The sequence below is a fragment of the Nomascus leucogenys genome, chromosome 3, assembly GCF_006542625.1.
Source record: "Nomascus leucogenys isolate Asia chromosome 3, Asia_NLE_v1, whole genome shotgun sequence".
Taxonomy (NCBI): domain Eukaryota; kingdom Metazoa; phylum Chordata; class Mammalia; order Primates; family Hylobatidae; genus Nomascus; species Nomascus leucogenys.
Genome location: NC_044383.1, coordinates 76,001,003 through 76,028,640, shown reverse-complemented (window position 1 = coordinate 76,028,640; position 27,638 = coordinate 76,001,003). Strand labels below are relative to the sequence as shown.

The 27,638-nt window shown below is 45.7% G+C and overlaps 2 protein-coding genes across 4 annotated transcripts in view; one reads left to right on the top strand and one right to left on the bottom strand.

The window, feature by feature from the left end:
- LYRM2 (LYR motif containing 2) overlaps window positions 1-18,103 on the top strand; it is a 38,184-nt gene extending 20,081 nt beyond the window's left edge. Inside the window, exon 4 of the transcript XR_004029324.1 lies at window positions 16,595-18,103. The gene's annotated coding sequence lies outside the window, so the exon portion shown is untranslated. The remainder of the gene's footprint in view (window positions 1-16,594) is intronic.
- Window positions 1-27,638, bottom strand: part of ANKRD6 (ankyrin repeat domain 6) — a 207,202-nt gene that overhangs the window by 14,145 nt on the left and 165,419 nt on the right. For 2 of the 3 annotated variants that reach the window (XM_003258333.4, XM_004087621.3), the window contains exons 3-9: window positions 23,693-23,791; window positions 16,577-16,675; window positions 13,625-13,723; window positions 7,468-7,566; window positions 5,947-6,045; window positions 3,197-3,295; window positions 1,817-1,894 (exon numbers count right to left, since the gene is read on the bottom strand). In XM_003258333.4, the coding sequence (XP_003258381.2) occupies window positions 1,817-1,894; window positions 3,197-3,295; window positions 5,947-6,045; window positions 7,468-7,566; window positions 13,625-13,723; window positions 16,577-16,675; window positions 23,693-23,791 (672 nt within the window). The remainder of the gene's footprint in view (window positions 1-1,816; window positions 1,895-3,196; window positions 3,296-5,946; window positions 6,046-7,467; window positions 7,567-13,624; window positions 13,724-16,576; window positions 16,676-23,692; window positions 23,792-27,638) is intronic. The other variant, XM_030809470.1, reaches the window with a different exon arrangement.

The following is a 27,638-nucleotide window of genomic DNA, read 5'->3' as shown; positions in this document are numbered from 1 at the left end:
TAAATAATAGTATCCTCTTAGTACTGCTGTGGCCCATTTAAAATCCATGTCCAACTATGGGCCTAAGGCAAGGGGATTTCTCTTTTCAGGCAAAGCAAACACTAATGATATTTCTGTAACCACAGATCAAGAGAACAGTATGCATAACATCTTATGCCTAAAGTTCCTTGCTTGTGTTGAGAAAAAGCCTCAGCATATACAATTATGCATAAAATAAACTTTCACAGCATGCCATCCAACTTGTTATTCGATGTAAGCATGGAGAAACTTAAGTCTTTTTTTGTTTTAAGTGGAAACAAAAAAGAACTGCACAGGGAAATGGTCCACGGTAAGGCTCTTTTCCCTGTAAGTGAAGATCCTTGGGCTCTGGAAGACAAATGACAAAAGATCCGTCAATCTTTCTATGCCTGGGGAACCCTCCAACCCTGTAAGACTTGATGATCTTTGTATGGCTGAGGGTGGGGCTGGCTGTCCATTAAATTACTACATACTGAAATTGCCAGAAAAATGTGATGGACTCTGACGTTTATACAGCACTTCACACTTTTAGATCTATGAGATTCTAGCATTTTTCTATCAGGATTCATGGATGTGATTCCACTTACGATAAAAGCTGCTAGCGGTGGAAACCCCGCAGCTTTTCCTACTGACTTCCTTTTGTCGGGAGCTGTGGCCTTCCAGAGACCACTGAGAAGGACCAGCTCCATGCACAAGAGGGTGATCAATTTTGCAAAAGACACAAATCTTAACCATTTCCAGAAACTACTAGTCATATTAGGCATGTTTTAAAAACTTAAATGAAATAAAGGCCATCCCAAACCCTGGGCTGGTGTCGGGTTATTTTATAGCAGGGTTGTGTTCAAAATCTTCCTTTGACTCCCTGAGACTTTATCTTCTTCTTGCAGAATAAGATGGACAGCCAATCAGTGTTTGCTATAATGTAATACACAATAGTGCCAATCTGGAAATAACCTAAATGTCCAACATTAAGGAAATCGCTTAATAAACTATTAATAGCAACAAAAATAATATTATGCCTCCATTATAATGAATAATTATGAAGACTGCAGAACATTGTTTTATAATAGGATAAAAGGAAGAAATACAAAAGGGTATATACATCGTAAGCACAATTATGTAAAAATTATGTGTCTGTTTCATCTATTTTGTGGATGAAACAAAAACAGTTGTTTCAGGGGGCTAGAATTACGAACAGCTTATAAATTATTATTACATTTCTTTATTGTTACTTAGATAATGTCAACCTCAACTAAAGTATCAGCCACCATTTTAAAAAAAAAATTAAATGATGGTCAAAATACCATTAGTCAGTAAACGAGGAAAGAAAACTAGACTGTACTTAACTATCTCTGGCAGGCGACTATCTGCCCAGAATGGTCCCCTCCCTCCTGCCTTTCTCTGGGGAATGCCCCTTCTCTTCTTAAAGTCCCTGTCCCACTTCTTCAGGGATGGGCATTGGCTTAAACTCTGCAATCATGGCCCTTCTCCTGCAATGTCTTAAACTGGAACTTCTTCCTTGGCTTAGTAGCTGGGAAATTATGACCCAGGCAGCTGGCCGTGACCAACAGCCAGCCACAGGGGGAAGATGAGGCGGCCCAGGTATGAACATGAAGAGCTGGACTTGAAGCCTTTGACTCCCGTCATCCTGGGCCCCCATGCATGCCTATACCTCCACTGCCTGCTTACATTCCATATTTAAGTTAGTTTGAAGTGGCTTCAGTAGATTGCAACCAGGAGTCCCAACAACTTTGTAGCCCCGCATAATCAGTACCATGGAAAGGGCAGTAAATCCTACCTGGGGAGCTTTAGTAAGGAGAAGAGCAACTTCCGGGTTATTGTGGTAGCGGGCAGTCTCCAGCGGAGTCTGGCCTGCCTGAGGAGAGGCAGAGTAGGACAGGTGAGAAAGGGCCACTGATCCCACATGCACATAGCCCAGCTGGCACAGCTCTGGCCAGGAACAGGCAGTTCCACGCCCCGTCACACCCAGCACCTACGTGGCAAAACATGGCCACCTATGTGATGTGGCCCTGGTCATCAGCCTCAGACCCTCCAGTGAGGGAGGTGGGTCACACTGGAGGACACGCTGAGTAAAATATATGACACCAGAGGGCAAGGGCAGACCAAGGGGGCAAGAAGTGCTTTAGGAGGCCAAGGCCTGGGCACCACCCACCAAGGAGTGCTTCCCTGCAAAGAGGGGAGGGAAGGTAGCAGTCAGAGAGCATCCAGGGGGAATGTTTCAGCTGGGGAAACACCACAGAGGACCTGAGGCCCAGCCCAGTGATTAATCTTCACTGGAAAACAGTGGGAAGACGCCAGAGGGGCAGATCAGGGCTGGCCAGAGAGATTCAGGAAGCTGAATATGAAAAGCAATTACGAGTTATGGCCATAATGTAGGTTCTCAGGAGATGAAGCCAAAACCCAGGAGTTGATAGCAAAAGGAAGATATTCAAGGCATCATGGAAGAGGTAACTGCGCCCCCAGTACTGGTTGTAGAACTAACAGAAGGCAGGAGGAGGAAGAGGGGAGCTAGATACAGGAGCCAAGGAAGCTGAAGAGCCTTGTGCCAGCTTCAGCAGTCCCAGACCACACCCCTCAAAAAAACCTCCACACAGCAGCTGTTGCACCCTCCAGGCCCCTGCTGAACCATTTAGAGGGGCAGAGACCGCAGGACAGCCTCAAAGAAGAAAGCGCACCTGAGCTGGTGCCTGCTCTAGGATCTGCAGGACACACAGTGAGAGGGGGAGGGGGAAAGGGAAACAGTGAGGTCAGGCGAAGTGGAAGAGAAAGGAGTTGCTTTAGAATTTTGAAGCTGACTAATCTGAGGGCCATGTGGCCATTTTTCTGAGCACCACATGCATTTACAGCTTGGAACTCACTTTGGGTAACATCCACTTGTCAGTTTAACTGGACATCCCTGAGTTCTTTTTCATGCCAGGGTGTGTTCACTGCAGTTAGGCAGCTAAAAGCAGGCCCCAAGGCTTGTCAACTCCTGGAGCTGCTCACAGCAGGGGTCCCCTTCAAGTCCACCCCAATGGCCCCGGGGGCTGTGGTTCCGGCAGAGATCTCCCCTCTTCCAGAGTGTGCTGGGCCTGGGGGTCTGCAGGAGTTTAGTACACATCCCATTCTGGAAAGGGGTGGGAACCACTTTAGAAAGCAATGTTGCAACTCAACTTACATTGTTAACAATGGTTGTATCTGCTCCGGCTTCCAGTAAGATTTTGGCCACCTTCTTGTGATTTAGGGCAGCAGCAACGTGAAGTGCTGTGTCTCCAGCCTGGAAGTGATTAGAAGGCCTGCTAAACCTCATCTGCTCATGGCCTACAACCCCCAGCTTTTCATTACCTGGCCTAGGTGTGGCTCTTCAAAGTCAAACTGAGATTTGCCTGAGACTGAAATGGGGCCCTTTGTTAAAGTGTTATGAGGCTCTACTTAAAGAGACCTTGGAACTAAGTGACCTCGGCACCATATCACCTTTCTTTCTGAGTGGGGATACCTGAAATCATGCAGCAGGATTAAACGCAGGGGCAAAGTAATGCTGGCCTGGGGTTGTTGAGAATGGTGGGACCTGAAGCCTCACGAAGACAGGAGGACAGGCAGGAGGCCTGGGGCAGGCAGGCTAGTCATTCCACTTTTGGCCTGTTCTTTTACCCAGGGAGGTCAGAGGTCAGAAAACTGCTTGGTGTCTGAGTGCTGGATTGAGCAGGAGAAGCTGTGAAGAGGGCTACTTCTGCAAGCACTGGAGAGGTGACAGGCCAGCCTGCAGCTACAGCGGGTAGATCTGAAGGGGCCACTGGGACTCAATCCATCTGCAGGCTCAGGATATGCTTTGTGCGGGTGGAAACACCAAGAACCAGTGTTCACTCAAGACCAACTGTTTTCTACATCTTACAGATAGCCTATAAATAAATGTTCATATTATCTTTATACAAGAAATATGCTTTCACAAAATCAACTATGAAAGGAGGATAAGGACAACTGCAGCTTAGTGGGCCAATTCCAAATGCAAATGCTGTCATTTTCCAAACACAATGATATAAATAAACCAGACAAATATAGGAGAAGTGAAACAATTCATTCTTTCTCCTGTCAGGTGATCAGGCAAAGCGCCTGATACTTTTTTCCTGGGTAGCATGAAAATACAGCCATCTTTGTGAGGGGTGGGAAAATTTTTATTTCGTTTCTCAGTCACTTAGCTATGTGTACTGAAGGGAAGCTCTGCACAGTGCTTTTCCCATGGCTGAATATTGGAATAAGCTTCAGAGCTTTAAAAAATGATGATGCCTGGGTCCCACTCCCAGAGATTCTGAATTCATTGGTCTGCCATGTGGGCTGGGCAGGGGGACTTTTTAAAGCTCTCAAGTGCCATGACACGCTGCCAAGGTTGAAAGGCACTGGTTGGTGGGGGCTATGCAGAGGTCACCTGATGACCTAGCACCCCACTGGGGAGGCCGTGGAATGACAGACTTAGCTACTTGATTAGGTCAGTGGCTGTATACTCAGAGAGCTTTTTAAAACACCATTGCCTGGACCTCACCCCCAGAGGTTCTGACTCTTTCAACTGGGGTGGGATCCAGGAACAGTATTTTTAATTTCCCTGTTGATCCTCATATGCAGCCAGGGTCAGAAACCACCGTTCCATGGTATTTTTCATCTACACCACAATCTAATTTTTTTTTTTTAGTTAAGATTTATGCACTCCAACAAAGAAAAGCCAAACAATGTACCACACAGGTATCAATAAATACTAAGACAATCTAATTTTCAAATCCAATGACTGCTGGAAATCGTGCACATTTCTAAGGAAGACGATAATATTCACAGCTTTATTTCAAAACCCCATTGCATGGCACTCTCTACATCATGTGCCCAATTTTATGGAAATGAACGACTATCAGCTCAAGTGTAAGTAAGTGGCAGTGCAAGGAACAGAACTTAGAGAGTTATAAGACTTATTCCCATGCTTGCTTGGTGGTTTTTTTTTTTTTTTTCCTTTAAAGAGATGGGGTCTCATTCTGTTGCCCAGACTGGTGTGCAGTGCAAGATCATGGCTCACCATAGCTTCAAACTCCTAGGCTCAAACAGTCCTCCTGCCTCAGCCTCCTGAGTAGCTGCAACTACAGGCACATGCCACTCTGCCTAATTTTTATTTTTTAATTTAATTATTATTTATTTATTTTGAGATGTAGTCTTCCTCTGTTGCCCAGGTTGTAGTATAGTGGCATGATCTCAGCTCACTGCAACCTCTGCCTCCTGGGTTCAGGCAATTCTCCTGCCTCAGCTTCCTGAGTAGCTGAGATTACAGGTGCATGCCACCACGCCCGGTTAATTTTTGTATTTTTGGTAAAGACAGGGTTTCACCATGTTGGCCAGGCCAGTCTTGAACTCCTGAGCTCAAAGTGATCCGCCCACCTTAGCCTCCCAAAGTGCTGGGATTACAGGCATGAGCCACCACGGCCGGCCAAATTTTTAAAAAAATTTTTTGTAGAGACAGGGTCTTGCTATGTTGCCCAGGCTGGTCTTGAACTCCTAGCCTCAAGTGATCTTTCTGCCTTGGCTTCCCAAAGTACTGGGATGTGAGCCGCTGCACCCGGCCTCCCTTGCTTCTTTACTAAATCACGTTCTTCCTTGTGGGTTTTCTTTTTAAAATCACATTTAAAAAACAAAGCCTGCCCCAGGATCTCCAGAAAATGTTCAATATGCAAATGTGGTGATATGCATGGGAATTATAAGGGCACACTTTCTCTAGAAGGCCAGATAAGCCAGGGCCACTAGAACTCAGTGTGACACCCATGCAAAGCCCACTGCTGGCTGAGTCCCAGATAGGTGACATGGCAGCATGTCTCTGCTCCCGTTTGCACTAACACACCTGTCCAGTAGCCTTGTGGGAAGGGTGCTGGCAGCCATGAAGAGGATACATGCACTGACCTGGTTCTTTTCATGGACAGAACAGAAAGCACTGAGGAGGAGTCTAATGATGGACAAGTGATTATAGCGCGCAGCAACGTGCAAACAGGTGTCTCCTGCCTGCGGACAAAAATCAAACTCTAAGCACAATCTGAGCAGTTACAAAACAAATAGAGAAAAGTAGAAAGAAAATGTTACTTAAAAGCTAGCAGACTATCATATACTCTTTAGGGAATCATAAGCAGCTCTTTTAACATAGATGCTCCACCCAAAGGCTTGCCATTCTTTGCTGCTGTGGGCAGCCCTGCTCCCTTTCTGCCTGTGCAGAACAACCACGTGGTCACAGAATCACTGCTTTCACGTTTATGAAACTAGACGTCTGCTCCCCATGAGACCTTTGCAAGAGCTAAGGCAGGCTCTGCTTACCTGTGCTTGAGGAGGATCCAGGGACCCTAGCCTCCCTACAACCCAAAAGGTCAGTAGTACACTGACTTAAGACCAACAGCATTGCTTTGGAAATGAGCCCTTCCCAGCATAGATCCCTCATGGATGAAAGGACAGGGAAGCAGGTCGGTTGTCAAATCTTAAGATTACACGTACCCCCTGAAGTTCAAGGAGCATCCCACTTCAGTTAGACCCCATATCCTATATGGAGCTATGTAGTAGGGGAGCTGATAAGGAAGCAATCACTGGGAGCAATAAAAGGGTATGAAGAAAAACTCAGGGGCAGGATGCTCAGTAAGCGCAACAGGCAGAACCCTGTTCCCAGAAAGACAATAAAGAACTGGAGACAAAAAGCTGCCTGCAGTGTTTTCTTGCCATTTCCATTCTAGCTCTGTCTGGAGAACGCTGGCCACTCGGCATACTTTTCTCCCCTGCATTAAGACGGAACCAAGCTCAAAGCTGAGGTTCAGAGCATTAGATGAGTCTACCCCAAACAGGGAGACCCTCACCTGAGGACACTGTAGAAAGAAGCCTCAGATTTATTTATTTATTTATTTATTTAGCCAACGTGGCTAAGGCAAGGGATTTATAAAGGAAATACAGCTTCTTTGTGAAGAAGCGATACCCATGTGACCTTTCCGGTCAGCTCATCCCAAGGACGCCTCAGTCATCAGTAGGACCTGCTCACTGTAGATGCTGGGCATGGGGCATCAGAGGACCTCCCCTGTAAATGGCACCAGTTCATATTTGCTGATAATAGTACAACACTCAACACTCTATGTGGGTAGACTTTCTTAAAACATTAACTGGTTTCCTAGTCTGTAACTGGCCAGACACGTGCTGTACGAAATAATAAACCAAAGATGACGCATGAAGGGAAAAGGATGGGAGAAAAGTAGTATTTCCAAGTCTTTTGATTCCTCTTCTCACGTGCCTGAATGATCCCTTAGAAAATTGCCAAAAAAAGAACACTTTAGAGATAGTCCCCAAATACTTTTTACATTTTAATTTCTAGATGTTAAGGTTCAAGTATGCTCATGAAGTTATTTTCTGAAGTGACACAAGAAAGAGCATGAGAATCTGGTTTTGTTCACCCACATTATTTTTGAGGTCAGCGCGGGACCCGGCCAGCAGGAGGACACGCGTGCTCTGGGAGTGGCTGTTCTGGCAGGCCAGGTGCAGAGCTGTGTTCCCCGCCTTGGAGAGAGGCAGAGAGAAGGAGGATACATTAGCAACATGCTTCCGCACAGACTTGCATGCCTTGCAGAGGGGCAGTACTTACTCAGGGGAAAAGGCAACGCTCACATTCTCTGCCTCTTGCCCGATGGTTTTGGTGGGGATGCTTCAGAGGTAAGAACATTTAATTTGGAGTCTGAACAGGCAGAAGAGTCCTATTTGTCATAAAACCTTGGTTCCAAGTCCTGGCTCTGCAACTTACTAATTAAAAGCCAGCCTCTTCAAATGCTCAAATTCCTTACCTGGGAAATGGAGCATGACCCCCACATCCTAAAACTATGGGGATTGATTCAGAGTGTCTAAGAAGGCGTTTTCTTAACACATAATGCTGGACACATGCACAGCACTCAATTCCTGTCAGATGACTTCCTGCCCCACATGGGCAATAGCTGTGGTTACAATCCCTGCCAACGGTGGGCTAAAAAAGGTAAAACTAGCCACTTCCTGGAAGGGCAGGCTAATGCAACTGAGATTTAACTTGTAAGCCTTTTTCAAGTCACCCATTCTTGTATTTTTCTTGAAACACCAAAATTTTAACTATGGACACCTGGCCCCGCCTTTCAGGCAGTACAGTTGCATCTATCACTTAGGACACGGATTGAGACCCTCTTGCTTTTTGGGTCCTTCTTGTTTTTGAGAACCTCAACACACCACATCACAATGACAACTAAGGGTCAGAATAAGGTCCACAGCAATACTGCAGGAAAAAATTGCAGGACATGAACAGAACTTTTGAGTCTATGGGAGTAGGGCATGTGAGGCCGCTGATAACCCCTAGAAAAGTAACAAGAAAACAAGGCCATGTGATAGGTGACACTGTGTCATCCAAGAGCCTGCAAGCACTCAGGAGGTTAAACACAGACGCTCCGCGTTGGTTCTGCTGAGCTTAAATGCTGGGTCAGGCTTGCAGGTGCGTGGGCTCAGAGCATTACACTGCCTGCTCATTGCTTCTCCCTCACCTAGTTCACACCCCTCTGGATCTCACAGTACTAGCTGCCAATACTCCAGGATATCAGATTCCTGATCTTTTAAAAAGAGAAATGAGTTAAAAAAGAAAATAGAGGAATACTGGATGCGGCCAGTTTACTTATCCCCCTTCTCTTCACCTTAGTTCCAACCAGCCCTGGTGGACCTTTTATCTCACTTTTACCTCCAGGCACAGGGAGGATTACGGGCCTGAGGTTCTAGCAGGCTGGCTGGTTCTCAACCCTTGGGTGCACACTAGAATCACCTGGGGAAGCTTTCAAACCAGCCCTGTGCACAGCCACAACCGTTCTAGGGACTCTGATTTACGTGGCCTTGGGGGTGGGTATCCAGCATCCCCATTTTAGTACTGAAAGTCCCACATTCCGGGAAACCCTTTAGCCCAGGGCAAACTGGGACAGTCCGTCACCCCAGGCCTGGTCTTCAGGGTTTTGTTTTTTTTAAGTTTTGTTTTTTCCTTTTTCGTTTGTTTACAGTTCCCCAGGAGGGTCTAACATGCAGCCAGGTGGAGAACCACTGCTAGTTTAGTTCTCAGCAACAAGGGGTCTGCCCAGGTTTTAAAAACTCTACTCTCAAGTTGTCTGCAAGTTATGGGCTTCATGGCAACCACTAAATACGTGTTGAATAAATGAGTGAAATGAAAGAAATCTGATGCCTCTAGAAATAGATGATACCAAAGCTTATAGTGCCAATAAGGAAATATCAATGATGTGGAAAAGCATTTGCATCAAGAAAATTAAAAACCAGAGGTTTGGATAAACAAATTGTGGTAGATCCACACAATGGAATACTCCTCAGCAATAAAGAGGCATGAACCATTCCTCCATGTAACGACAAGGAGGAATCTCAAAAACATTACGCTGAGTTTAAGAAGCCACACACAGAAGGCCGCATACTGTATGATTCCATTTATATGACCTTTGTGAACAAGCAAAACAGATCCATGGTTGCCCGGGGCTGGGAGAGGGTAACTGGGGGCCTGCCACCAGAGGGTGCAAAGGAACTTTAAGGGGCAATGGAAGCATTCTATATCTTATGGTGGTTGTGACACAACCGTATACATTTGTCAAAACTCATAGAACAGCGTGACTTCATACCTATATCTCAAAACCTGACATTAGAAAATGTGACCTAGGGTAGATATATACGTAGCAGGTGTTTTTCCCCACCCTGAGTAGTGAGTACTGATTTCCCAGACAGGAGCTGCTATATTTGCTGAATAAGAAGGATCTTTCTACGGACTATGGCTGGTACAAAATGTCCCTCCCTCTGGGACCCATGAGTTTCCTGACCTGTCCTTCTGAAGCCATTTTATCTACACAGAAAGAATTTGTGGGCTGGGTGCAGTGGTTCACACCTGTAATCCATCACCTTGGGAGGCCAAGGTGGGTGGATCACGAGGTCAAGAGATCAAGACCACCCCGGCCAACATGGTGAAACCTCGTCTCTACTAAAAATACAAAAATTAGCTGGGCATGGTGGTGCGTGCCTGTAGTCTCAGCTACTCGGGAGGCTGAGGCAGGGGAATAGCTTGACCCTGGGAGGCAGAGGTTGCAGTAAGCCGAGATCACACTCCAGCCTGGCAACAGAGTGAGACTCTGTCTCAAAACAAACAAAACAAACAAACCAAAAAAAAAACATGATTACAGGCCGGGTTCGGTGGCTCACTCCTGTAATCTCAGCACTTTGGGAGGCCGAGGTGAGTGGATCACCTGAGGTCAGGATTTCAAAACCAGTCTGGCCAACATGGTGAAACTCTGTCTCTACTAAAAATACAAAAATTAGCTGAGCATGATGGCAGGTGCCTGTAATCCCAGCTACCTCAGGAGGGTGAGGCAGGAGAATCACTTGAACCCGGGAGGTGGAGGTTGCAGTGAGCCGAGATTGAGCCATTGCACTCCAGCCTGGGCAACAAGAGTGAAACTCTGTCTCAAAAAGAAAAAAAAAAAGTGATTACACACCATCAACTCCTGTTCCAGACTATGTGCATTTTGAAGAAATGGGCAGCCACCCGCCTCCTGAGCAGTGAGCCAGGCACTACCGGCGATATTACCGTACGTAGCTTGCTGCTCTCCCTCAAGCTTTTGATCCATGAGAGAACCATGAAAAACATGAACTAGGAAACGACAGCACAAAGCTGCATGCTTTGCATGCCGAGGGAGAGTTGCAGAAGCAGCCTGGCGGGTCTTCGGGGAGGGAGAGGGCCTGGGGCCAGGTTGGAGGTCTATAGGCAGGAATGAGAAGCAAGCCAGTGAGCCCCACTCTGAGGGCACAGGAGGCGCTCCAGGGAAAGGAGCCAGGAGGAACTCCAGAGGTGGGCTGAGAGAGGCTTATAGACAGTGTCGGGCAGGAGCTTTATGGGAAGGTCGCTGAGCAGAGGAAGAGCAGGATGAAAGGAGGGACTAGACTTGAGCCCGCCAATCTGCTTGAGGCTTCTGAAATAATCCAGGGCATGCTTAAGAATGAGCATGGAAAAAGGAACAGGTGTGAGACTTGAAGATGTCCTAAGATGTAATGAGGGACTGGAGAGGGGAGACGGATGAAAATGAGGAAGGCATGGCTTGCTTAACTATGCTCTCTAATAAACCAATGGAAAGGTAGTGAGAGCCAGGAGATTTCACCGGAGAGCAAAGCCACTGAGGTGGGTTCTCTTGCTCCCATAAGGATTACCTTCACAAAGGAGTTTCAGGCTGTCATTTCTATTTCCTGCAGCATGAAAGGTCTGGAGAAGTCACTTCATTGATGGGATATATTGCTATAGGTTGATTTGCCTGGCATTGCTGTTGAAGATCTTGTATGTAGATATGTGTGTGTCATAAGCTAGAGATACTATTGTTTCAGATTTGACTTGGCCATGAAATTGTACATATATATATAGTGTGTGTGTGTGTGTGTGTGTGTGTGTGTGTGTGTGTGTATCAGGGAGGGTACTTACTGCTGCCCATGGTCCCCAGGCTACTGCCACCCAGAACCCCATTCTAGCCCACCTGATTCATTATCCTACCACTATTAGCTGAAGCTACCACCCTGTGATGTGGCAGTGCATTGTGGGAAATTCTCAGGCTCCTGCTACAGACCCGATCTGGCCATCCAGGGAAAGAAAAGAGGGTAAGCCCTTTTATAACCCTTCTTACCTCAACTGCAAATATCTCCAGAGTACTGATCATGCTTTTTTATTTTTGAAATAAAATATATCTCTTGGCACAGGCACAGTGGCTCACGCTCGTAATCCCAACACTTTGGGAGGCCGAGGCGGGCGGATCACGAAGTCAGGAGTTCCAGACCAGCCTGGCCAACATGGTGAAACCCCATCTCTACTAAAAATAGAAAAATTAGCCGGGTGTGGGGGCACATGCCCAGCTACTTAGGAGGCTGAGGCAGGAGAATCGCTTGAACTCAGGAAGCAGAGGTTGCAATAAGCCGAGAGTGTGCCATTGCACTCCAGCCTGGGTGACAGAGCAAGATTCTCTATCAAAAAAAAAAAAAAAAAAGTCTCTTCTCCCAATTGTAAAAGAAATAATGGGTTCATTTTGGAAAATCTGGGAAAGGCACAAAAATAAAAATCAATCTTAGCCTCAATTCCTAGAGATAACCACTGTTAATATTCTGATGATATTCTTCTGTGCTTAAATTTTTAAATATACAAATTTATATTAAGCACTGGGACATGTACTATATACGATCTTATATCTGTCAGGTTCCTTAACAATGGAAAGCATTATTTTCAAAACTACAATTTTAATATTAATTATACTCCACTGTATGAATGAACCATAATTCTAAGTCTCCCTCCCCATATTTAAAAAATATAACTACTGCTGTCATGAACATCTTTGTCAGTAAAATTTTACTGGTTTTATTGCTCTTTTTTCTTTTCCATATTTCATTTCAATAGCAGGTTTTATTACCTTTTTAGGATGGAGTCCAAGAAAGGTAGGTACCAAGTAAAAAGGACCTTTTTTTTTTTGAGACCGGGTCTCACTCTGTCACCCAAGCTGGAGTACAGCGGCGTGAACTCAGCTCACTGCAACCTCCACCTACCAGGTTCAAGCGATTCTTGTGCCTCAGCCTCCCGGGTAGCTGGAATGACAGGCATGCACCACCATAACCAGCTACTTTTTTGTATTTTTAGTAGAAACAGGGTTTCACCATGTTGGCCAGGCTGGTCTTGAATGCCTGGTCTCAAGTGATCCGCCTGCCTCAGCCTCCTAAAAGTTTGGGATTACAGGCATAAGCCACTGCACCTGGCTAAAAAAGGACCTCCCCCTGCCGCCACCTGCCGCTGCGACAGTCTCTCACTCTGTGCCCAGGCTGGAGTGCAGTGGTGCAATCTTGGCTCACTGTAACCTCTGCTTCCTAGGTTCAAGCGATTCTCCTGCCTCAGCCTCCCAAGTAACTGGGACTACAGGCATGAGCCACCATTCCTGGATAATTTTTGTATTTTTATTAGAGATGGGGTTTCACCATGTTGGCCAGGCTGGTCTCAAACTCTTGACCTCAGGTGATCCACCTACCTCGGCCACCCAAAGTGCTGTGATTACAGGTGTGAGCCACCATGCCAGGCCAAAAAAGGACCATTTTTAAGACTCCTGATTTGTTTTGCCAAATAGTCTCCCAAAGGTGGCTGTTCGTATCACACTTTCCCAGCAGCATCTAAGGGAGCCCACTTTACTAATTTTGGGTATTAGCATTTTAAAGTTCTTTTGCTGATATTTTTTAATGCCAACTCCATTGCTGTATTTTTTGAATACAAAAAAACTATGGGACAGTAATCGCATGTAGATTCCCAGCAGCAGTCAGGGGCCTCTCACATGAGCAGGGTTTTGGCACTGTTGGTGGGCTTGCTCCTGACCTGGAATATCAATCAGCTTCTAGCCTTTTCTGCAAATGAAACTTCTGGGTCGAATGGACCTTCAGGTTCCTCGTGCCCCTCTGGGCTCTCACTCTTCTCACTGGAAGAAGGCTCCCACAGGGGGAGAAACTCACAGCCATCCTCACCTGTGAATGAGGCATTCTAGCACCTGCCAGGCCTCACCTTGTTCTTGGCAAGCACGTTGGCTCCTGCTTTAACGAGCAGCTTGGCTGACTGGCTGAAACCATGCCAGGATGCTTCATGCAAGGCTGTATTCCCATCCTAAGGAAGACACACAGGTGGGAAAGGCACATTACCCAAGACCTAATTCTTCTCGTTATGATCAATACATCACAGTGGATTTTTACGGAACACCGGAGGGCCTTTCTCAATTGGACTTTCTCATCTGAGCCACAGACTACAGAAGATGATTTGAGTGGTCAGTTTCTCCATTATCCCAGAAATGATACATAATAAGAACCATTCTAGATGCACAGAAGAGAAATGAATCCATGACGAACCATGGATGATTGTTCAAAAGGCATTAGAGGTTAAGTCTCTCTAGGAACCCGAGCTGAGAAAGGCTCCAGGCCCCATCCACAGCTCTCGCTTAACAGAAAACATCATCAAGATAGCATGCCGTCTATTTCTTCCCACCTCCACCACCCTTAGAGTCTGCTCTGCTCCTGGCATCAGAGAGAACCCTGCAAAGGTCAGGCAAAGGAAGAGGCCAGCTTCATAAGATTCAGGGGCCTGACAGATTCCCCAACTTTTTTTCACTGAAACTTAATCTCACCCACCTTAATTTAAAAGCCTCAGGGCCCCAAACAAATAATGAACAGGGACTGAGGAAACAGTGATTTGGAAATAAAACAAACAAGTATCCTCAATGTGTGGCTGTTATTTTTTGAGACAGTCTCGTTCTGTCACCTAGAGTGGAGTGCAGTGGTGTGATCTCAGCTCACTGCCACCTCTGCCTCCGGAGTTCAAGCGATTCTCCTGCCTTAGCCTCCCAAGTAGCTGGAATCACAGGCATGCACCACTATGCCTTGCTGATTTTTGTATTTTTAGTAGAGACAGGGTTTCACTATGTTGGCTAGGCTAGTCTTGAACTCCTGACCTCAAGTGATCCACTTGGCTTCCCACAGTGCTGGGATTACAGGTGTGAGCCACCGCGCCCGGCCTAATGTGTTGCTTTTAAATAAAAGTCATTTAATGAACATAGCTCATATTTGCTTAGCTTACTATTTTAAACAAAGAAATATCATTAAGTGCAATGAATTGAGTGGGGTGGGGGCGGGAAGGCAGGTGTTCCAGGGAGGGAGGAGCCTGGAGAAGGAAGGGTGCGGGGCAATCAGCAGGGGTCGGCGCAGGTGCATTCTCCAATTACCTCCAGGCTCTGGCTTCAGCTTTAACTCAACCACATCCATGCCCCTGGAAACAGCTAAAGATAAAGGCCTAACACAGCTGACCTCCACAAGGGGAAGTCTAGGGTCTCAAAGGCCAGGGGATGGGGTGGTTGCTGGGAACTGTATTGGCGGTGTGTGGCCCGGGCAGTGGGACTGGCTGCAGAAGGAGGAAGCCAAAGGAAAGGGGGGTGCAGGGGGCAGGGGGCACAGGGTATGGGGCTTCTGGGTGCTGGCAATGAGCTGCTTCTTGAGCTGGGTGCTCACGCAGGTGTGTTCTGCTAATGAAATTCAACAAGCTGCACACTTATTTGTCCACTTTTTCGTATGTATATTATACTGTAAAGTTATTTTTAAAAAGTAAAGCAGAGTTCTTCCCAGCATAGCCTCTTTAAAAAAAAAAAAAAAAGTAAGCAGAGGCTAAATTGCCCTTAACTGTTAAGTTTTGTGTTTTAAGATTGTTTGAAAATTTAAAAACATTAGGTTAATATATAAGAAGTCATTAGGATTCCTTAAAGAATCAATTTTGCTTTTTTTTTTGAGACAGTTTCGCTCTTGTTGCCCAAGCTGGAATGCAATGGCGCGATCTCGGCTCACTGCAACCTCCGCCTCCCAGATTCAAGCAATTCTCCTGCCTCAGCCTCCCAAGTAGCTGAGTTTACAGGCATGTACCACCATGCCCGGCTAATTTTTTGTATTTTTAGTAGAAACGGGGTTTCACCATGTTAGCCAGGCTGGTCTCGAACTCCTGACCTCAGGTGATCTGCCTGCCTTGGCCTCCCAAAGTGTTGGGATTACAGGCGTGAGCCACTGTGGCTGGCCCATTTTGCTATCTATCTATCTATCTTATTTATTTGTTAAGAGACAAGGTCTCACTCTGTCGTCCAGGCTGGAATGCAGTGATGCAGTCATGGCTCACTGCAGCTTCAACCCCCTGGGCTTAGCAATCCTCCCATCTCAGCTTCCTGAGTAGCTGGGACTACAGCTGTGTACACTACCACGCCTTGCTAATATATATTTTTTTAATTTTCAAATTTTTTGTGGAGACAGTGGTTTGTTATGTTGACTAGGCTGGTCTTGAAGTCCTGGCCTCGAGCAATCCTCCCACCTTAGCCTCCCAAAGTGCTAGGATTACAGGCATGAGCCACTGTGTTTGGCCCAATTGAGCTTACTTTTTTTTCCTGCAATATAGTTTAAAGAAATTGACTTGCTCACTTATCTAAGAAAGTAAAGAGAAAGTCTGGGGGCACATCCCTTACCCCCACCCAGGCCTACATAGGTCCTTATTTCTAGATTTTTTTTCTTTACCATTTAAGATTTATGTGGTTGTCACTGGTGCCATAGAACAAGGAAAAAGATTTAAAAAAATACAATTGGCAGCTGGGCACAATGGCTCATGCCAGCACTTTGGGAGGATGAGGTGGGAGGAGCACTTGAGCCCAGGAGTTCCAGGTGCAGTGAGCTATGATCATGCCATTGATTGCACTCCAGCTTGGGCAACAGAGTGAGACCCTCTCTCCAAAAAAAAAAAAAAAATTACAGTTGGCTGGGATACCAGATAGTGTTTCAAAGGAATTTTGGGCTGATTTAATCATGTTAAATCATAAGTGGTAAGCCAGGAATTACAATATCTCGAGGACTCAAAAGTTTCCAGAGCTGGCTCCTCCAGCTCCCTCGAGCCACTGGCTTCCCTTGCCTTGGGGAGTAAGGAAGCTCAGTGTCCACTCACCTTGTCTTGTCTGTCCAGGGCACAACCCTCGTGGATGAGCGCCGCGATGATCTCCGTGTTCCCCACCACTGTGGCCCGGTGCAAGGCAGTCTGGTCCCCCTGCAAAGTGACCCGAAGGCAGGAACAGCAGTCAGCTCCCCTGCACCCCCTGCTTGCACTACTCACTTGACACTTGGACACAAGGACCCCTTCCCGTCCCCACACAGAGCAGAGCGGTTATTCGCAGAAGGGCTTGGTTACCACAGGCAAGGCAGGCTTTGTGGTCTTGTTAGTAGACAATGCACGCTGGCAGAGAAATTCTGTTAATAAACTAAGAGGGGGACCTTAAGCCGACAACAAGAATAGCCCTCGGCCACAGAGCCAACCTCAGAATGAGGGTCAGGCTCTCTCCTGCCATCCAGGGGATGTGACTATCACAGGTGTGAAGAGTGGGTGTGAGGGCAGGTGTGTGCTATGCAATTAAAGCAGCAATGCCTGGAATCTCCACTGCCTGCCGAGTTTCCAGCTTGCAGGGGGACCACTGTCCAGCTCTGCCAGTTAGCAGCACTCATGATTTGATGACAGGTGGGTCATTTGTTCATTGACCTATACTAGTCAAGGGCAATGCAGGGGTTTGCCCTATTTCATCTGAGGACTCCAAGGACTGCAGCTATCACTGCATATTTCTAAGAAGCCTCTTCAGAGAGTTCATGACAACATCCTCACTGATTTATGCTGCCTTCTGAGCCCTTTTCTCTGTGATCAGATTCCTGGGATTGCCGGCCGTTGTTCTCCTTTAGGTGCCAAAGGGAACTTGACTCTTCCTAATTGCAGTTGAGTAAAGGATGAAACACTCCCAGAGGTAAGCAGGTCAAGCCTGTAACAGGAGAGTTCTGAAGTCTCTAAGAGCACCCTTTCTCTCTGACAGGTCCTCAGGAAGCTAAGGTGAGGTAAATCAAGCTGAGCCTGTGGTCCAGCCTTGAAAGGGAGGATGGGTGGACAGTGTGGAAATGTTCTGATGGAAAGCAATGAGCACGAGACAAGGGGTCAGGAGGCCTGGACTATGCGTGGCTTGCTAGAAGCCTGTCACCCTGCTGGACCTCAGGTGTGTCACCCTGGATGATCCCAGGGTCCCTCCATTCCCTTGTTGGATTCTATGATGTGGTTGGTCAGAGTTTTGTGAAGTTTCCTGGCAGAGCACCAGAGGGGCAAAGAAAACATTCTGGGGCGTCCCTGGTGCTTGGCCCAAGAGAGGACAGAGGCCATCATAAGATAAAACAGATTTTTTAAAAGAAGGATGCACTGCTACCTATAAACAACCTTAACGAAATACTGATTCTACTTACTAAACTCCCCAGATCTGTAACAAACAATGCACATTAAAAACATGTAATCTGAAAGAAAGTTCTAAAGATAGAGGTGGTGATGGTTGCACAACAATGTGAGTGTACTTAATGCCACTGAACCATATACGTAAATATGTTCAGACGGTAAATTTAATGCTATGTATATTTTATTACAATAAAAAATCCTAGTTAAAACTCAAAATTGTTTTCTTAAAATTAAAAAAGTCTCCCTTTAAAAATCCATGAAAGGATTTTTCTCTTTTAACTTTTCTTTTTATACTTTTTAATATTTTCCAGCTTTTTATATTTAACATGGATAACTTTTAGCATCAGGAAAAACCGCTACTTATTAGAAGTCTGAGCAGAAACAATACCCCAGTAACAGGACTGTCCCTGTCACAGACTCTCTTCCCACTGTTCATTTGTGGAAGGTAAGGAATTTCTGCAGTGAGGGGGTCAGGACACTGAGGACAGGTTACTCTCCTCAGCATTGCCACCACTGACCCTCCCCCTTCAGCATCCTAAACTATTATTCCTGTTACCAGTTAGGCTCAGGCTGGTTTTCTTCTCATCCACCTTCCCAGACCCCTTATTCAAAGAGAACCCTTGCCGTGGTTAAAAGAAGAATGTGGCCGCTGGGTCAGTGGCTGCAGGAGGTAGGCTGTGCCATTTGCGCTGTCTACCTCAGACCTCTTAGAAAGTAGTTCTAGACAAGGAAACTAGTAATCATACAAGATACTGCCCAAGTCTCAACTTTTTGTTTTGAGACAGAGTCTCGCCCTGTCGCCCAGGCTGGAGTGCAGTGGCGCCATCTTGGCTCACTGCAACCTCTGCCTCCCAGGTTCAAGCGAATCTTCTGCCTCAGCCTCCAGAGTAGCTGGGATTACAGGAACTTGCCACCATGCCCGGCTAATTTTTTTTGTATTTTTAGAGACGAGGTGTCACCATGTTGGCCAGGCTGGACTTGAACTCCTGGCCTCTAGTGATCTGCCCACCTCGACCTCCCAAAGTGTTGGGATTACAGGCACGAGCCACCGTGCCTGGCCCCACGTCTCAACTTTTTAAAATTTCCCTAAGATTTCCAAGACTTCCCATTTCTCTATCAGAATGGTGATGGAATTTCCCAAAATAGGCCTCTGGTGCAATCGACGATTACTGACCTGCTAAGAAAGACGGTGCCCTTCTTAGCAAGAACCATGCGATTGCAGCTCACGCTTTCAGGGTAGTGCTGACTTGGTTAGATTTCCACTTCTTACAGGCTTTTTAATATAACCACAAACTACTTACACTCTAGTTGCTCTTTGGACCAATAAAAACAACCTTTTTCCAGGACAAAACTTATCACTCTGTATTGTTCATAAAGTACGAGCAACAAGCCCTGAGCATATGGGTCATGTTAGCCACTCTCACTGTACAAATTATTTCACGAAGGGCCTTCACTGGATGATACGGCACAGACTAACCTAAGCCTTGGTTTAGGTCAAATGTTTTTTATCATATTTCACAGGCTGCCCTCTAAATTAGGAGTTGAGGCATCTTTGGAGCCAGAATGGCACCGAGTTATTTATTACTTGCTTTAACCTACTGTATTTGCCTCCTTTGAGAAAATTTTCCTTTATGAAACTCTAGCTCAATGCAAGCAGCTCAATCTAACTTTCAGTTCACACCTTAGGAGGAAATTTCCGGACTAGCAAGACTCAAGGAGATCTAATGACTTGTGTGAGGTTGTGGTGAGAACACAAATTGTCCTAAGCTGCTGGCACAGGTCCTGCACACCCCTTCCTCTGGGGGACCTTTTGGCTGTCCTGCCTGTCTCCAGGCCACAGCTCCCCCTCCAGCCATCCTCTCAGACAGAGACCTCACCGAGAGCCCGGGTCAGATAAACACTGCTGTCAGGCCAGGCTCGGACTCTCCCTACAGAAAGTGGCTGCCCTTGGCTGGCCTGCTAGCTGTGCTGACACTAGCTGGAATGTTTCTGGAGGACTGAGCAATACACTTTCTCAGGCTTTGAAAAACCCGCCCTTCTCAAGTCACCAAGATGAGAATTAAAGGCTCTGAGGTGAGGGACACAAAACATGTAAACAATGGCTGCCTCAGGTTATCATCCCGGATCTATTCTTCCCTAGAATATAACACAAACAATTTAGTACCTTGAGGCCCTCAGTTGAAACAGGGTCAGTTATCTACAAATGGACTGTTTCCTCCTATAAGATTAAAATTTACCATTGAAACATTTCCTCCTTGAAATGACACAGAGAAGAACAAGATGTGGCCTCAATACATACAAGTGGTTACTTTGATGTAATTCTTACTTGTATATGATACCTACCTAAGTCAATCATGAAATTCTGAAATGCTGGGAAAAGCTAGAGCACTCTCAACAGTGTTTACTGAATTATCTATTTGGTGAACATTCATTCATTTTGAGACAGGGTCTCACTCTGTCACCTATGCTAGAGTGCAGTGGCATGATCTCAGCTCACTGCAACCTCCACCTCCCAGGCTCAATCAATCTTCCCACTTCAGCCTCCTGAGTAGCTGGGACCACAGGCATTTGCGACCATGCCCAGGTAATTTTTTTATTTTTTGTAGAGATGGAGTTTTGCCATGTTGCCCAGGCTGGTCTCCAACTCCTGGGTTCAAGCGATCCTTCCTCCATAGCCACCCAAAGCACTGGGATTACAGGTGTGAATATTTATTCACATATTATTACAGACTGAATATTTATTGACTCCCTACTATGTGCCAAGTCTAATTCTCTCATTTTATTGATAAGCCTAGGACAGCATGCTTGGACCAGAAATCAAATTGTCGAGGCTCTTTGCACTCACCCCAAGCTGCTTCCAACCTGTGAAGTCATTAACCTTAAGACAAGCCTCAGTAAAGGTCAGATGCATCTGTGGGGTTGGGACTGCCTCTTTCATAAAGTAAAGCATAGCCACTAGAGCTGCCCCCAAAGCATTTGTTGAATGATTAACTACAAGAAGCAGAAGGAATCTGGAAACTTGAAGGGCCTGCAACCTTGCAGTTTGGCACTTCGATTTGTAACATGTTGACCCATTTGTGAAGTACGTGAACTGCCAGCTCTCGGTTTTTCTGAGACAGTGTTTCTCACTTTGGGATTTTAAGAGCTTTGGTGCCTATAAGGTCTAAATCTTTGTTTTGAAATACTGTTATTTTTCTTTCCTACATGGTGAAAAAGAGTGAGTGTAGTCTTGGCAGATTCCAAGGCCATGCTCATGGAAGAAATTCCAGTCATGCAAGGGTGCAGTGTGCCCCTCTTCAAGAGGAACCACCTCCATGTGGCACAGGCAGACATATTGCAAGGAAGCTCAAGACAGGTTAGGTGTGTAAAGCAAGTTGCTGACCTCTTTTTCTCTCTCTGATCTTCTAGGGTCCTTCCTAACCCTCCCTCTGTGGTTTTTCTTATTTTTGTCTTCTTTCATGGCTTTCACCGTGGCCACATCATCCTGGACTATTTCTGAGGCGGGAGCTATGTGATTGCTCATTGACCAATCAGAGATGGCATTAGCGCTCCAATGAGAGTTGACAGGATTGGCGGGAAGCAAGAAAGAATTTGCTCCTGGAGTTGCATAATCTAAAGAACTGGTTTCCACAGGTTGAAATTCATAATAATCCCACTCCAGGCCACTGGAGGTCATTCTTCAACTAATTATCAGTTCTTACCATGCCACAAAGATCAGTATCTGTAGAATATGATGAAGTTAGGAGTAAATTCTTCATATCATTAACATTCTCTGTTTCTACCCACCATCCAAGACAGGTAACTTCTGAGATTTTTTCAAATAACTGATCTCCTAGATTCTTTAAAGGACACACATCAAGAGTTTTCTTCCTTGATTTCTTGCATGTATTTCAAGGCTGTTCATCAACAGCATGGTAAACACACAGAGAACAGGCATGAATCATATGCTGGCAAATGCATTTCTTCAGAACTAGTGAAGGTCAGTTCTACTTTCTCCACTCCCAATTATTTCTTGTTGTTTTATTTTTATTTTAATTTATCTGGGAGAAGCAATATATGCATTGTCTGTCTAGGACAAGGAAAAGATGCAAGAAAATAACTTCAATAAATAAAAGGGGGTCTCTCTGTCTAAAAGTAGAGCTGGCTTTTCTTCTGCTGACACGTCTCACTTTGGCTACCTAAGAAAATTCTTGCCTGTTTCACTTCCTACCTTGCCTGGTATAAATAGCAGCAGTTCTAGGAAATAAGCAAGGCTTTTGCTGCGAGAGAACACAGTGATACTTAGAGCCCAGGATGTGAGGCAGAGGTGTCAAGTTGGAATGGGTTAGCACGCCTGGCATTTTGGCCTTGCCACTGTGGCAAGCAAAGCCTGTAATTATGCGAAGAGAAGACTAAATGCATCCCAACATGTTTGCACCAGTAATAACTCAATGCCCCACCTTTTCTGTGGCCAAAATCTTTTCTCTCTCCTTGTATTTTTGCTCCTGTCATCTAAGGATATGATATAGTTGAAAATGTTATGATGACCATAGTGCAAGAAAATAAAAAAGTATTATGACCCAAGGTAGAAATCAATGGCTTAAAGCTAAATCAACATTTTTTGAAAATAACATCCTTGATGACCCAGCAAGTTCCAGATATAACCAGAGATTTATGAAAGACACTGGATGGCCTTCTGCCCATGCATGAAACAGTCATATTTAGTTATTTCTTTGCAAGTACTGTCCTTCTTACTGTGTGTTTGCCAAGTTTTATGACATTATACACAGACCCAAAGAAGACTAGAAGCACTTTAGTAAACCACACTGTAGCACATCTGAAGATGTGAAATTTGAATCACACTCTGTAACTACAGTTATTAAAGGTGAATTTGGAAGAGGTTGTAAGTGCAAACACTCCAACATTCTGTGTTCCCCATAAAAGTTCTTATTTCTTAGAGTTCTACTACATGAATTAGTGTTGCAACCATTTCTAAAAATAGTTTTCAACTGTATTATCAAAGGACCTTTTCCTAATAGCTGTTGGAGGACAATTTATATGGTCCTTTCTTAGAGAACCACCTTCTCCAAAGACCCAATAGGGCAGCCCACTGTACTATGTGACTCCACCCCAGCCACTGCTGACTCACTCAGGATTGGCCACTTCATGCCAGAGGAGCCAATCAGAGTCCATCTCTAGATAACCTGAATGAAGAGACTCAGAGCTGAGTTGGTTGATGGCCATGTCTCAATAATAGCATGGTGCCAGAGTAAACTCTTTCTGGAGGCCTCCTTTTTCTTAGATTCTATGAGATCTGTGTCTTCCCCCAACTCCCCAACTTGAATAGATCATTTTCCATGTCATATTCACTGACCAAGAGAAATTAAGATGAGAAAGAAATTAAGTTTTTAATCCCCATTTTTTCTCCAACAGTAAATTTGGTCACTGACACAAATTTCCAGCAAGTCTTGCCCATACTCATTGATGTGCATGTGTGTGTCTCTTTATGCTGAGACAGGAAACAGGCAAAAATCCCCTTTGAGGAATTTTGTACAATAGACAGGAAATGATCACTTGAATAATAGACAGGAAGTGAACCATGATGGAGAACCACCCCACACTCCCAAACTCTAACTTGCTACTGAGAATGGGCCTCAGAGCAGGTCTTCCAGAGGAAGTTCTTGCCGCCACAGAGACCAAGATGCAGCTAAAATGTGCTGGGAGAGCATCTACTACCCTCCCATCTCATAGCTTACACTTTGTGGATTTCTAGCCAGACAACCTCCCCTGCCAACTCAGCCTAATAGAATGATGGCTTCTACTCACATCATCCTGGACATCGAGGTCACAGCCAGCCTTCAGCAAGATCTGGACCACAGGAAGATGGCCCTTATTGGCAGCAAGATGCAGGGGAGTCCGGCCATGCTGTGAATGCAAAACGAACAATGATTTCAGAACAAGTCATCAATGCTACTCCCTTGGGAGACAGAGGGCCTAGAGCAAGGTTTGCACAGGGGCTTTCGGATGATCACTCCCTTCTGCCCCTTTGGATTGGCCGATTCTTATGGGTTAACCAAAATTCAAGTTTATCTCAGTTAACCTTGGCTATTGTCACTGCAATCAATGAAAACGATATGCTCAAAATGTGAAGATTTCCTTTAGTGCATTATTTCTACTCTCCACTCATCAGACTATCAAGTAGCAAAACGGGGGGTTTTGTACCTTCTCTTAATTTCTCACTGGTACTAATACTGAGGAATAATGAAGTGGCCATGATGAATCTGGGCAAGAGGTGGGAGAACAGCAAGATGTCATGGTCATCAGCCCCAGAGGAGTCCAGTTAGTAACAGGTGAAAATTAAAACTGTTGATTGAACTGATTAGGAAAGGGTCTTCGTTTTTGTTTTTGTTTTTTTTTTTTTGAGACAGGGTCTGACTCTCTCGCCCAGACTGCAGTACAGCGACGCCATCTTGGCTCACCACAACCTCTGCCTCCTGGTTCACTTATTATTTACTCATCATCCTCCTAATGGGCACCCAGGCTAATGCCAGGCTAACCCAGGCTCAAGCAATTCCCCTGCCTCAGCCTCCCGAGTAGCTGGAATTACAGGTGCACACCACTACCACCTAGCTAATTTCTGTATTTCGAGTAGACAGGGTTTCACCATGTTGGCCAGGCTGGTCTCAAACTCCTGACCTCAAATGATCCACCCGCCTTGGCCTCCCAAAGTGCTGGGATTACAGGCATAAGCCACCATGACTGGCCGGTTCTTCCTCTTTTTTTTAAAGAAATTCTACACTGGGTGTAGTAGCTCACACCTGTAATCCCAGCATTTTGGGAGGCTGAAGTGGGAGGATCACTTGATGCCAGGAGTTTGAGACCAGCCTGGGCAACACAGTGAGACCCTATCTCTATAAAAACATTTTCTTTTTAAAATATTAGCTGGGCATAGTGGCATGTGCCTGTAGTCCCAGCTACCTAGAAGGCTGAGGTGGGAGGATCACTTGAGCCCAGGAGGTCGAGGCTGCAGTGAACTGTGATTGTACCACTGCGCTTCAGCCTGGGCAACAGAGCAAGACCCTGCCTTAAAAAACAAACAAACAAAAACACTAAACTGAAATTATGAAGTATTTCAACCACTAAAAAATATAAGTAACATTCTAAAGTTCACATAACCACCAACCATTTCAAGAAAAAAGATAAATCATTGACATTCCTTGTGAACAACTCCCAGGTCTCATTTCTCTTCCATTCCCAGAGGTAACCACTCTCTCAAATTTGGTATTCATCATTCCTTTGCTTTTCATTGTATTTTTTACTACATGTTTATAGCCAAAGACAATATATATAAACACTGTTGTTTGTTTCAAATCTTAGTTTTTTTTTCTTTGAGACAGGGTCTCACTCTGCTGTCCAGGCTGGAGTGCAATGGCATGATCATGGCTCACTGCAGCTTCAACCTTTTGGCTCAAGCGATCCTCCCACCTCAGTGTCCTGAGGAGCTGGGACCACAGGCATGGGTCACCATGCCTGGCCAATTTTTTCATTTTTTTGTAGAGATGGGGTTTCACCATGTTTCTTAGGCTGGTCTTGAACTCCTGGGCTCAAGCGATCCGCCTGCCTCGGCCTCCCAAAGTGCAGAGATTGCAGGTGTTAACCACTGTGCCCGGCCTAATAGTTTTCAACTATACAATAAAATTTGGCATTTTTTGTCTAACCTTATATTTTTGAGATTTTTTTTTCATGTTGTTCATGTAGTTCTGGTTCACTTATTATTTACTCATCTTCCTCCTGATGGGCACCCACGCTAATGCCAGGAGGCTGCAGAACATATTAGTGTGTTCCTCTCCTTGTGCACCTGAGTAGCCTTCTTAGCCCTGTTGCTGGGTCACAGAGAAGACCATTCGCTTCAACTGCTCTAAGCATGTCAGCTCCCAAGGTGCCACATCAAGGGTGACATCCAGAAGAAATAACACTTTCTGATGTGAATCAACTTCTGTCTAGAGAACTGCCCTGCCAAACTCCAAATTCTCCAAATTCTAAAGCAAACACGTTTCCTTTGCTTTCCCCTACAAGTTTCACTGTGAAGAAACATTCAAACATCAATGAACCATGGCCCCACCCCTAAGGTCTTCCCAAAGGCCTTTATTGATACTCTAGCAGGATACACATTAATGATTTCAAGAAAGCACCAGTTTGCCATGGGTAATGAGCCATGGAGGAAAACAGAGATAACAGACAATAAAGGATCTTAATTTCTCCCCATGAAATGAGACCAAAGCACTAGAATGATTCTGGAAAGAGGTCAGAACTTACTTTAATCACTCCCCAAAAAAGTGGGCTATAAAAAGCCTTCAGAAAAAGGCAGCGTCTGAGATGAAGAGTGACCTTTCTCTGACAGTGACTGTGCTCAGCCATGTGCTCCCTAACCTCGATTCTTCCAAAGAAATCATAGCTGATCAGATAGAGTGGCATGACCAGGTTCCACTGGCTGGGCCTGGTCCCCAGCTCCATCTGTCACCACATATCCTTGTCAAGGACTTCTTGACATTGAGTAAGTGCCCTTCACAAAGTTTCCTGAGACATTCTGAAACACAGGGGAGTTCATCACGTGAGGACAGAGACCTGTGTGCTATGAAGGAGGTGACAGCATGGTGGGACACAAGTGCTTCTGGGCAGCTGGAAAATACGGACCAGCATGGAGAGAAGCTGCCTGGGGAGGCTGGAAAGAGGCCAACAGACCCAGGAGTACTTTTTAAAAAATTGAGATGGAGTCTCACTTTGTCACCCAGGCTGGAGTGCAGTGGCGTGATCTTGGCTCACTGTAACCTCTGCCTTCAGGATCAAGCAATCCTCTCGCCTCAGCCTCCTAAGTGGCTGGGACTACAGGTGCGTGCCACCACGCCCAGCTAATTTTTGTATTTTTAGTAGAGACGGGTTTCACCACGTTGGCCAGGCTGGTCTCAAACTCCTGGTCTCAAGTGATCCTCCCACCTCAGCCTCCCGAAGTGCTGGGATTATAGGTGTGAGCCATGTGCCTGGCAACGTTTTTTTTTTGTGCGTGTCTCAAGAGATCCTCCTGCTGTACTTGGGATCCCAGATGCGTGAGTACCTCCTGATACTCTGACCATGGAATTCCCAGCTCCCAGAACCATGAGGAGGAAATGTCTGTTTTTGTTTTTGTTTTTTCCCGAGACGGAGTCTCGCTCTGTCGCCCAGGCTGGAGTGCAGTGGTGCAATCTCAGCTCACTGCAAGCTCCACCTCCCGGGTTCACGCCATTCTCCTGCCTCAGCCTCTCCGAGTAGCTGGGACTACAGGCGCCCGCCATCACGCCCGGCTAATTTTTTGTATTTTTAGTAGAGACGGGGTTTCACCGTGGTCTTGATCTCATGACCTTGTGATCCGCCCGCCTCGGCCTCCCAAAGTGCTGGGATTACAAGCGTGAGCCACCGCGCCCGGCCAAATGTCTTTTGTTTAAACTACTTACTCTATGTTACCTTGTTAGAGAGGCCAAATGGACTAAGACAGGTTCAAAGAAGATCACTTCTGGGAGGGCACTTTAGAAACTAAATTACAAACAGGATGGGCCTGGATTGGAGACACCTTTCTAATCCAAAGTCAGTGAAGAACCACCCATGGAGAAATGAAAGGCCAGAGGCATCAGAGCTTAGTTTGAATCCCAGCTCTGACTAGTAACACCTGTGTCATTTGGTGCTTAATCCCCCAAACTAAGTGTTTACTCATCTGTAAAATAGGAATAACCTCCACTGC